General features: G+C 48.2%; 2 protein-coding genes across 2 annotated transcripts in view; both read left to right on the top strand.

Moving 5' to 3' along the window:
- Positions 1 to 12,693, top strand: part of LOC125939913 (multidrug resistance-associated protein 1-like) — a 168,776-nt gene that overhangs the window by 63,658 nt on the left and 92,425 nt on the right. The window lies entirely within an intron of this gene.
- The window catches only part of LOC119463945 (multidrug resistance-associated protein 1-like), an 81,223-nt gene that overhangs the window by 42,905 nt on the left and 25,625 nt on the right, over positions 1 to 12,693 (top strand). The window contains 5 exon segments of the mRNA XM_049655835.1: positions 6,281 to 6,497; positions 8,038 to 8,182; positions 9,444 to 9,506; positions 9,508 to 9,610; positions 9,723 to 9,922. Coding sequence (XP_049511792.1) covers positions 6,281 to 6,497; positions 8,038 to 8,182; positions 9,444 to 9,506; positions 9,508 to 9,610; positions 9,723 to 9,922 — 728 coding nt within the window.

Here is a 12,693-nt window from a genome sequence, read left to right as displayed (position 1 = left end):
TGTGAGAAACAATGGACGAAAAGAATAGACGTTATGAGTTCCGTCTATGCCTTTGACATAGCCTAAGTGATTTTTTTATACCGATAGCAATTATATAGACACGCCAGGCGGATTGCCGCCGTCGGCGTCACCGTGACCTTCCGTATAAAGTCCAAGTGCGATAACATCGTCGCCGCGCGGCGTATGCTTTATGTGCGAGTGAAAGCGTACGAGGGGGAGCCGCGGGTGCTGGCTCAATCTCGCGCGCACAAAGGAGGAAGGCGGGGAAGTAGCGCGCCGACTTCCATCGTGCGCAAGGCATCGCGGGTGGGTGGGGGGGGGGGGGGGGTGGTGAGGAGGGGTTAGGTAGCAGGGGCGTTATAATCCGGTGGCCGCTACGTGTGGCGCGGCCGCACGGGCCCTATCTTGAAAGCGATCTGCGATGGGGACAGAGTGCGCTGTGTGCTGATAGCTGATATCTTTGTGCGTGCTGTGTTCTCGCCGCTTAGTTTGTGTTGAAGCGAGAGGCAGCACGAAGGTCAGTTCGATAGCTGCAACCGCGCTTCCTGACTCCAGCGTTTTGACAGCGGTTGCGCGCGGTCACCGAGTTTGATGTTGATATTTGCTTGCGCGCGCGTGACACCATGCTTGTTAATTTACTTAGTAAGCGAATGTTTACAAGTTTATCCGGTTGATATTGCTTTGTATAGCTGTGTACAAATTTGCTATAGCAATCGATGCTTCGCCTTTTGGGCGAAACAGCAGCTTTTTTAAGTGTCTTGCATGTATGTTCTATTTTCCTTGTTCGCCGAGCAGACACGCATACTGGTAACTCACCGGCTGTCCGTACTCCCGGAAGTGGACACTGTGGTCGTGATGCGGGACGGGACCATGTCGGACTACGGAAGTTTCCAGGAACTGCTTTCCCGGGGCGGTGCCTTCTCCGAGTTCCTGACACAGTTTATCGTGGAGAGAGAGCAGACCGAGCAAGGCATATCAGATGTAGATGCGGAGCTCTTCAGCGTCGTCGCGTCGAAGGTCTCGTTGTCTCAACCGGAACTTGTCCGGTGGGTCTGTTGGGCCGTACACTTTGTGGTGCCTCGGTGCTGGTGGCGATGTCTAACAATGAAGCTGTTAGTGCTGCCAGGATCTTTCCTCACTTGCGCAACATGCCCGCGGAAAAACTCGCCTACCACTAACGAACAAAAAGAAGCATCTCTGCCTCTGAAAAGCAGAAGGTCTGATAGGGTTGAAAGCTTGCAAAAATACGGGTAGTATGGCTTGCTAATTGGAAATGAAATAACCGAAAGCTGAGGTTATTGTCGAACGGAGAAGACATTATACAAAATTCAGTGGATCTCAAGCATTCGTGGGCATCGGTGATAGACGAAGCTTTGTTTCATGTTTACTGAAATGCCTTCTCCTCACTTCTTCACTGTATGTTGCAGTATGGCTTGGTAATTGCAAATGAAATCACAGAAAGCTAAGTTTGTTGTTGAATGGAGAAGACATAAAGAATATGTCGATCTCACACATTTGTGGGCATCGGTGATAAACAAAGCTTTTTTTTTTGAAGTTTACTGAAATGCCTTCTCTTCAGTTGAATGTATGTTGCTCAACGTTGTTTGTTCATTGCACGCCTTGGTCCGATTTTCTTCACTTAACTTTCTCCACACGGGCCCGCGTCTGTTACCGGCTACTCTACTCGCCTCTTCTTCTGCATGTTTATTCGGGAAAACTGCCTGGTAGCATATAATCAGTACCACATGCCCAGTTTCAGATACCCAGTGACCCAAGTTTTTTATTCAGGCACATGCGCAGTGGTCCAAGTTCTATAACTGACAAGACTGCAGCAGCCAGCACGCACAAAGTGTGTAGCAGAGGCAGAGAATGCTTCATTAAAAAAGAAAGAAAAGAAATCATTTCTTATTGAAATGATAACGCACACACTGAAACCTTTCATCAACGTTTCTGCAATAGAACTAACTACAGCATAGGAGCGAGAATAGTCTAAGTATGCTATTCCAATGCTCTTCCTTTTCGAGCTCATTCAATAGTCTAGGTGGCGCGCCTCCTACAATATCAGCGCAATCGGCTGGTGGTGAGCAGTGGAATAACAAAAAAAAAAGGAATAAAATCGAGGCAAAGAAAACTTACATTAAACCGGCCCAGAATGCGACTTCGAACGATGGAGTTATGACTTCAAAGAACAGACAGAAGAATATGTAGAGATGTAATTAGTTAATTAGCGGAACAAAAAATGGACTCAGCTTCTAGTTGTGTACCGCTGGGATCACAGAGAAGCTGAAACAGCAACCGAATGAAAGCTAGAAGTCCAATGAAAACTAATGCAACACACGCACGCCAGTTTCCGGTTGACCTGTACTTAGTGTTATCAAATGTCGCCACTCTCATGTCAGCTACTTGATTTTTTGGGCGACGTTTGAATGAACTTGGAAACAGTAATAGTACAAAAATAACGAAGATAAGGAGACTTGCACAGTAGCTGGGCTATGAACGAGCTTCCGTAAGTCTCGTACGTGGCGTTACCTGGCGTTATCTTTCGAGAGGGAGTAGTCAATTTGTCGCTCCACAAAAAAAAAACAAAAAAAAAAAAAACGCAAGCTCGAATTAGTCCTGTATGTCATTTACGAGTGTAAGATTAAATGACAGCGTTAATTTTGAGAGCCATTTTCTCGACAAGCTCTAATTGGGGTAGTGTGGTAGATATTACGAAATACTGCACTGTCAATGCGCCAGATTGAAATGATTTGCGATGTACGTAAAAACGTAATAAGGTGAACATTTGATTATAATCTCGAATTCTCGCACAAAGATCCTTGTTTAAAAACGGTTAGATAAATTTTATTGCGATAGCAATTATATGGACACTCCAGAGCGTATTTCTGCCGTCGGCGTCGCCGTCATCGTCGCCGTCGCCGTGAGGTTCCGTATGACGTCAACGGCGATGAAATCGTCGCCGAGCTCCGGACGCTGTATGTGCAACTGAAAGGGCGCGAGGGACGCGCGCTTTCATGGCGAGCAAACCCACGTCGGAGAGCAAACGCGCGTCCTGCGCCGTGCTCCCTGAAGGGCTGCAGAATTAAGCGTCTCTTTCCTCCTTTACAATCACCATATATAGAGAGCAAACGCGACTTCTTCCGTCGAGCGAAAGACCGTGGGGGGATGGGAGGGAGGGGAGGTGACGTTTAGCTGCGGCACCAAATGCGCATTTATATATAAAAAAAATGTCACAGTTTCGCCCTAAGGGCGAAGCAATGAATGCGATAGCAACACAGCAATGTCATACGAAGTAAGGTGAGCGGCTTTGGTAGCAACAACACGCAGAACTGTTGTCGACGCCATCGGCGTTTTGCCCGCGTTAGCTCAAAATGCGTGCGGCGTTGGTGACTGTTGCTGGAGCCTCTGATATAAATAGGCACTTGGTGCCGCAGCTAAACGTCGCCTCCCTTCCCTCCCCCTCCCCCACGGCCTCTCGCGCGTCCGAAGAAGGCGCGTTTGCTCTACATATATGGTGATTGTAAAGGAGAAAAGAAACGTTGCGAGGCGAGAAGGTGGGTAAGATTTCCGACGCTGCTCGACGAGTGTCCCATTCTGATCTCGTCGAAAACCTCCGAGCCGCACCCAGAGGCACCAGCAACAGTCACCAACGCCGCGCGCGTTCGGTGCGAACGCGGGCAAAACTCCGACGGCGTCGACAACAGTTCGGCGCGTTGCTGGTGCTGCTGCATGTCCAAGTTTATACAGCTGATAAAACTACTATCCTTACTCCGTATAGCTCTCTACTAATCGGGTGAAACTGCGACAAATTTTTTATCGTATGTCAGCAGCAACACAACCATTTCTTCACCAGACTCTACAAAGCGCAAATATCACCAAACATACTCTGCTATATTTTCAGGTTGCACTCCTACTCTTTAGAAGTGTCAGCCAATCGATCTTCAAATGCGACAAGCCTCATCAAAATCTGTGCAGTGGTTGCCGAGAAAAACAATTTCTCTGTTCTCATCTATTCAAACAGGAGCTCCCGAGCCAAAGTTTGCTCTTAACACCAACAGGAACTCGTCATGTTGGCGAGATTATTATGGCTCCTGTTTTCAAAATTTGGCTGCTCCTCGTGCTACAGTTAATTACTTTACTGATTTTACACTTCCACTTCTGTACACTGTTTATTAGCGGTGGCTGGATACGGGAGAGCGACTGTACATTTCTACGCACAGTGAATCAAGCGCCACCGATAGGGTCAAGGCTGACGACCGGGACGGTCAAGACAGCGTGCTCCGTCGTAGGAAAGACCCGCGCAAAAGCAGTGGATGCGAGACATCGAGTGGCGACGGCGCGAGCGGCGTGGAGCAGAACAAGCAGCCGTCTACCGGCGGGGCGTCCAAGGCGAAGCTCACCGAGGTAGAGACGGCGCAAGTGGGATCGGTAAGCGTAGCACACAACCTGATCACTTAACACCTTTACATTTAGTCATTTTGTTTAAGGAAGAAGCACTGGTTTGCTATTCCACATCGTCTTTTATTGCGATAGCAATTATATGGACACTCCAAAGCAGATTTCTGCCGTCGCCGTCGCCGTGAGGTTCCGTATGACGTCAATGGAGATGAAATCGTCGCCGCGCGCGTGAAAGGGCGCGAGGGACGCGCGCTTTCACGGGGAGTGAACCCATGGCGGAGGACAAACGCGCGTTCTGCGCCGTGCTCCCTTAAGGGCTGCAGAAGTAGGCGTCTCTTTCCTCCTTTACAATCACCATATATGTAGAGCAAACGCGCCTTCTTCCGACGCACAAAGGCCGTGGGGGGAGGGAGAGGGAAGGGAGGCGACGTTTAACTGCGGCACCAAGTGCCTATTTATATCAGAGGCTCCGGCAACAGTCACCAACGCCGCACGCATTTTGTGCGAACGCGGGCAAAACGCCTACGGCGTCGACAACAGTTCTGCGTGTTGCCGGTGCTGCTGCATGTCCAAGTTTATACAGCTGATAAAGCTACTATCATTATTACTCCGTATAGCTCTCCTGAAATTTGCTATCGCAATTGATGCTTCGCCTTTCAGGTGAAACTGCGACACCTTTTTTATTGCTATATCAATTATATGGACACTCCAGGCGCGGTTCTGCCGTAGCCGTAACCGTCGGGTTCTGTCCACGGGCGATAAAATCGTAGCCGCGCGCCGTATGTGGTCCGTGCGAGTGAAAGCGTGCGAGGGTGAGCCGACGATATGGTGGCTCAATCTTGCGCGCGCAAGCGTGCAAAGCGGGGACGAAGCGCTCCGCGTTTCATCGTGCGTAAGGCAGAGGGGGGAGGGGAGGGCGGGAGTTCTACTTTGGCGGTGGCTGCGTATGACGCGGCAGCGCACAGCCCCACGGGCCCTATTTTGAAAGCGATTTGCGATAAGGACAGAGCGCGCAGAGTGCTGATAGCTTCGTGTGCGCTGCGTTCTCACCGCGTAGTTCGCGTTGAAGCGAGAGGCAGCACGAATGTCAATTCGCTCGCTGCTACAGACGCGCTTCCTCACTCCAGCGTTTTGATAGCGAGTGTGCGCGGTCATCGAGTGAGATATGTTCATCTTTGCTTGTTGCGCGCGTGACATTATGCTTTTTAACTAGTTTAATAAGTGAATGTTTAAAAGTCTACACGGCTGATAAAACTACTGTCTTTACTTCGTATAGCTGTCTAAGAAATTGCTATCGCAATCGATATTTAGCCTTTCGGGAGAAATTGCGACCTATAGATGTGCCGGCTACTCCTCTCTGACATGACACTAAACGATGATCATGACAGTAGGAATGGATTGGAACGCAAATGCAGCGGCATGAATTCCAAAGTTCACTTATACGCAATGTATATATTCAGAAAATATAAATGTGTAAATATAAATGTATAAATTTAAATCTAAAGAAATTCGCTCTTGAGTGCCACATTCGAAGCAGATTACTCGGGAACAAGAAGGCAAGAGCCACGGAAGCTGGAAGACACGTTAGCAAGCATACGTGTGGTTCAAAAAGAACAAGAAGAAGGATATCAAGAACCAGAACATGGACAAGAAGAACGGCATTAAAGGTTACCATACTCAGGCTTAGTAACATTTCAATGCCGAGTCACCCAAGCGCTTTACTATTGCGCGTGCAGCAATGTTTTGCAATTTTCCGCTTGGCCAGGGACACAACATATTTCTTAATGATCGTTTGCCTTAACGTTTTCTGCGACTTTGTTCGCTACCTGCTCGTGATGTCTGTCATTTTCGCCGCAAGTGTGCAATTTTTGTTTACACGTAGGTGAATTGGCGTGTATACTGGGGCTTGGTGAAAGCCATGGGCGCGTGGATGACGCTGGCCACTCTGTCGACGTACTTCATTGCGTGCACATTCAATGTTGCCGGCAGCCTGTGGCTCAGCCTCTGGAGCAACGACGCGCTCGACCCCGAGCTGGCCACGGACCCGGCGCAGAGGAACTATCGGCTCGGCATGTACGCCATGTACGGATTCGTAGAGAGTGAGTGTCGCGTGCCAGGGCGCATTTCGCGGGAGCATTCGAAGCATTTTAGCACAAGCTAGTTTTCCTATAAGAAATAGATGATAGAGAAAGGATATAGCAAGCGTCTCAGCATCTGCCCTCATTTTGTGTTTGAATCTTACTTTGCATATTCCACCGTTTTCTTCAACTGCTTGTTTGCTTTTCCTGAACACTTATGTGCACGTCGTACAAAACGTTACTGTCGCGTGCACTACATCTATAGACGTCCACTATGTCTATCGAGTGAAGTGGGCTGACGTTAAGCGCTAGTCGTTGTGTGCATGTGTGCGTTCTTTGCAAATTTCTTGATACGTCAGTGCTGTATATTCATTAGACAATCACACGTTTTGGAAAAGCCGGCGGCGAATCCTGACCAAGGCCGCTGGATAAAAAAAAAAAAGGTGACGCGGCAGGCCGCACCTCTTTTTTTTTATCCAGCGGCCGTGTCCTGAATATGCCCCAAATATTCAAAAAAAAAAAAAAACTTGCGAAGTCAAACATGGTCGACCTCTCTTAACTAGGCAGGACGCAAAATTTAACACACACTCTTTGTTTTTTTAACGTTGCCATAATGACTTCACAGCCGGAACTGGCCAACAGTCAGAGAAACACAACACTGCGCTCACACGTTTGCCTACACACTGACGCCGTCTGCACAGTCGTTTCGTGCAGGTCTCTACTGACCCCATCTAGCGGCTGAACTTGGTACTACGTCTACAAATGGTAGCGCCCTCTCAGTATGGTTTTCCCTCGTATGTAAAGTAGCGTTGCTCTCACTGCGCATGCCGTACAAGCAAATTTGTTTCTGTGGCTAACGCACGCTGTGTTGTTTAACGCTACGCAATATTTACTTGGGCTTAGAAAGAGCGTTGTTAAACATGGCGGAACTCGTGGCTCGTGCTTCCGTACCAGTTATTTGGAAGACTTTGCTCTCGCTATCATTGATCGCCAATAAATGTCGAACTAAGATTTTGCTTCCCCATAAGTTCGACTGAAACACTAGCTACGAGTGGCTAGCGCGTCCGATTCGTGAAATTATTGACCGCTTTTGGCTTCCGCAGGCATGACGAGACGTGTCATGCTAGAAACGATACGATAGATCGGGTAGTTGATAATGTATTGTCTTAGCTTGGTCATGTTTAGCCCGAGGTACCTGACGGCACCTTGTCTTTGAACGTTTCCTTTTTAAGTTCGCGTTGCCGTGCATTAAACTAGAAGAGCGTGCGCAAAAGAAACTAAGACGCAAGGCAAATGTAACACACAAGCGCTTCCGTTGCTTTGTGTCCTCGTTTCTTGTGTGTGCGTTGCAGTTTCATAATGAATAGCTGCCAACTCGCCCAACTTTCAGTACTTAAACAAAAAGTATTCAAGGGACGCGCACTGCACATATAACGTGCCGCCCTGAGCAAGTGTTTAGCGTACTCAAGGTGCCGAAAGCTGTACTAAAGCTGTCTAGCGTTGCTCTGTAGTGTCACAGCCTGTAGATACGAGCGGCCAGTTAAGCTTCTACTCTCTGCAGCTGCGTTTGTGCTGTTCGGCGGGGTGTCGCTCTACCTGGCGCTGCTCCAGGGAAGCCGCGTGGTGCACGACCGAATGCTCCACCGCGTGCTGCGTGCACCGATGGCCTTCTTCGACACCACGCCCATGGGCCGCATACTCAACAGGTGAGGGAGCAGTGTGCCTACGACGGCCACCTTTCGTCCGCGCCGTAAAATCGGGTGTTTGCAAGGAACCACCCGGCATCGGAACTTCCGGCTTACATTGGATGGTTTTCGAATACTTGTTCACCCTTGTATTGTATATTCAGTATGCAGTAGGTTCCCGTTAAGGCGAACTCGAAGGGACAATGAAACGCCCTTTGGCTTTCGAGAACTTCATCCTCAAAGAAAGGATCCCCAATACCATGCTACGTCTCTCCCGCCCAAATACTCTCGACACACAATAACAAACGAAGCATCATCAAAGCTAAAAGGCAGACATATAAGGACACATTTAGTGGATTTCCGGTATAGAAACTTTTACTTTAAGTTCACTCTAAGTTATTTAGTTATTGTTACTTGCCAGTGCTGCGGAAATCTTAGCGTTGTCACGAAAGCTGATATTTCCCAAGTCTTGCTCCCAAATTCTATAGTGCCGTTGCGTGTTAAAAAATTAACCAAAATATTCAGGGAATCATAAGCTGCGTCATGTGTGCAGTTGGTTTTTCTGGACATTCGGCAGTGTGCTGACCTAAATACCAACTTGCACAGGCGGACAATTTCAGATAGGTGGCCATTTTCAATAATTCTATATATGGGGTCAGGAATACACAATTTTACGTGTTATCGCATGCTCGTGAAGCTTTTTACGAATGTACCATTACAATCGTAACGCACCATTAGCCTTTCGGGTAGCTAGGCGGGTCGCTTCTTCGAAGTCTGTCTATGCGGGTCTCTCCCTGTGCCGAGTAATCTGCATCAGTTGCAGCTAGGAAATACAGTTTAACAGAATTAACAGTTGATGTTAAGCGGAATTCTTTCTTTTATGAAAAAAAACGAGCATATGTTCGCACATACCTTGTTCCCAATATACGAGATAATGACTTAAGTTTTTGCTTCGACAGAATCAAAATATGCCTTAACATTTCGTCAGTGTTTTCTTAAGCAGCAAGTTAGCCTAAGATCTGTACCGGAATAATCAAACATTATGATATTCGTAAATATGTCAAAATCTACGTTTTGACAATTTAATGTATGCGCGATTGAAATAACAATTTTGCTGAATTATCCGTCTTGGTTGTTATATATTAGGCATTTGGTGACGAATCACTTTACTGTACCGTATTAAGTAACTACGAAAATTTGATGCTGTAAATCACAGCTTCGGCAGCATGTGTGCTTCATTTTCCCCGCGTTTTTCTTTCATTACCCTTCCTCTGGGCCACAGGTTCTCGAAGGACATCGACTCTGTGGACTGTGACGCTGCCGTTCAACGCGCGATTGCTGATTGTCCAGTTCCTGCGCACCCTGGTGGCGCTCGTGCTGATTGCGCTCCAAACGCCGCTCTTCGTAACCGCCGTCGTGCCGCTGTTGTTCATCTACTACTTTATACAGGTACACGCTCTGTAGCGGTCTCCTCTTTCATACGCAACTGAGTAAGAGCAACCTAAGGCTGGCAAGAAACAATAACAGAAAAGGCCCTGAAGTCAGTCCCTTTGGTGTGCAGAAAGTCTACATCGCCACATCGCGGCAGCTGAAGCGCCTCGAGGCCGTGTCACGGTCGCCCATCTACGTGCATTTCTCGGAGACGGTGACCGGCAGCAGCTCGATCCGGGCCTACGGAGTCGCCGAGCGGTTCGTCGCCCACTCGAACGAGCTGACCGATATCAACCACAGCACCTACTTCCCCAGCATCGTGGCCAGTCGGTGAGGCATATTTAGGATATACGCAAGGAAGCTTTACTTTCATAGGGCCAGAAAGGGGAGTGAAAACTTGGCGGACACTTGAGCTTCGCCCTTAACAGTGGAACGCCATGGCATTAAAAGATCCCTGACTACTTCTCACGCTTCCCGGCAACTGCAGCTTATGTAACCGTGACGTTTACCGGAAAACACTAGCGGCGAACGCTATGCACGAAGACGAGCTTTCTAATAGAAAAGTGGCCTCTTGCGTGGGCCGATCCCGGCGGTTGTGCACAGCTGCCCTCCCAAAATTACATCGCTTTTAGGTTTCTGTTATTACCCGCCGGGGTGGCTCAGTCAGCTAAGGCGTTGCGCTGCTGAGCCCGAGGTCGCGGGATCGAATCCCGGCCCCGGCGGCCGCATTTCGATGGAGGCGAAATGCAAAAACGCCCGTGTGCTTGCGTTGTAGTGCACGTTAAAGAACCCCAGGTGGTCGAAATTATTCCGGAGCCCTCCACTACGGCGTGCCTCATAATCAGAACTGGTTTTGGCACGTAAAACCCCAGAAAGAAGAAGGTTTCTGTTATTGTTTCGCACTTTTAGTATTTAAGTCGGAGAAGATTTAACATAAAAGGCGTGCGCTGTCGGTGTTTTGTTTCGTGGCATTTGTTTGTGGGCTGCCATTCTCAAAATTCCGAGGAAGAACTTTGTCAAGAATGCAAGACAAGTTATGAGCAACTTTATTGATTCAATGGTGTGGCAATATAACCCGCATTATACCGCATGTCATATAGCAAGGTGTGGTATGTACATATACCTAAATAGGTACGGGAATTTTTGCTCATGGATAACTCCGCCGACGCCGACACCGGATTCTCTGCAACAAGGGGTCTTTAACACCATGGCATTAAAAATGCCCTTGACTGGCGTTACGTGCATGCATCGGGACTAGCAACGAATGCTAGAAGAAGCTGCAGCTGTGGTCGTGAACTTGATTTTGCAAAAAAAAAAAAGTTGTAGGCATGTCGACACCTCTAATGTAGAATCAAACCGAATACGAATATTATAAACATAAGGCTTTCGAATACGAATCACATGCCGAATGTTCTCTTTTTGGAGCGTTAAGGAGAACCATGTGGAAAGGAGTACACGTCACAAGAAAACTTAGCATAAGCTCATTTGGTTGCATTGATGCACGTTAATAATGAAGCCCATTCAACTGCGAAGCTTGTAAATTAGCAAGACGTTAGAAGTGAAGTGAACGGTTAGCCCAGATGAGGGTTGTGCTACAATGGGAACCACAAGCGACCAATAGAATATATGCGTGAAACCTTTACCGTCGTAGCAATGCAGCAGTGATAGGATTAAACCCGTATAACTAGCTAAATTCAATATTCGAAAGTACCGAATGTCAGTTTCTCCTATCGCTACTTCAGCTTGAAGCAGCGTTATTGGATTCATACTACAGATTTTCAGTATTCGCAGACACTCTAAAATAGTGGAAAATTTTGGGGGATTTCTCATGTCTGGCCTCACACGAACTTGCGTCACTAGGAAATGCTCGAAGCTGTGTTCATAGAATGGCTCATACGGTTCTCTGTAGCAGCACTGATGCCGGAACAGCTGCAAGTTCTGAAAATCTATTTCTGGTTTGGGGGTGTGACGGCGAAACCGCGCACGATTAAATGTTTTACTGAACTTCCAACACGATTAGCATGACCAGTGGCGTCTGTTTCTCGTGTCTGGCCTGAGACGAAATGGCGTCACTAGGAAATGCTCAAAGCTGTGATCATAGAATGGCTCATACGGTTTCTCTGTAGCAGTACTTTATGCACCTTTACGAACCTAAATGAACTTTTATGAACGTGTGTAATTTTCTGGAAACATATCAGAAAATTAGTTTAATCAGGTTTCAATACTGAGCACGAAGTTTCTGGCTAATTTCTTCAGCCGACACACAATGACTGGCAGCAAGTATCATTATTGGTTTAGAGCTTGAACACAGGGCGAATAAAAAAAGTTTGGCACGTGACCAACTTTCTTTTGAAAGCATGGTCAGAGGAGACAAACATGCAAGATATCCGGCTGCAGTGGCGTCACACACGTGATGCAAAGCAAATAAAATGTACACGTATGATTGATATATGACGAGAGCTGTCCGAACTGACGAGAGATATGGCAAATTCCAAACGAAGCCATAGATGATTTGGGGTGAAGTCCACGTCCAGTTTTCTGTCTGGTGTTTCATTATCGACGTGGTTCCGGGCCAGGAAGGTCGCATCGCCAGCACCGCACTGGCGACGGGAGACTTGGGGGTCTGGCCGAGTCCGTGACGTTGGCCGTCCACGGTGTGGCCGTCGACCTCGGCAAGTTCGGGCGAGGCTCCTGGACGAGCTGCAGCTCCTCACGACAAGACCAGGCACCCCAGAGAGGCTCCCCCTTCTACGGCAGACCGGCACGCTCGATGATCCCCGGAACGCCACGTCGGCACTCGGGAAAGGAGCGAGACGGAAGCAGCGGCCGAGGACGTCGCTAGGCCTAACCCGTCACCTCTTCCGGCCACGTCAGCAGCAGCGACCGGGTTATCCAGGCTCCCGAGAAGAGCGAGTTGAAGGACCGACCGAAAGGCAGCAACGAATATACGACGGTCGACGGAGGCACCGACATTAAGAAAGGCCCAACGAGATCCCCGCCGGGAGAAGACGAGCAACGAGGACGAACTCCGTAAGAACGACTTTCTTGCATCGCCTCTATTGCTGGAAAGGCTTCCGCACAATGTTTTTTTCTGTTTTTTT

This window comes from Dermacentor silvarum, chromosome 9 (assembly GCF_013339745.2).
Source record: "Dermacentor silvarum isolate Dsil-2018 chromosome 9, BIME_Dsil_1.4, whole genome shotgun sequence".
NCBI lineage: Eukaryota > Metazoa > Arthropoda > Arachnida > Ixodida > Ixodidae > Dermacentor > Dermacentor silvarum.
This window is presented reverse-complemented; position numbering and strand designations above follow the sequence as displayed.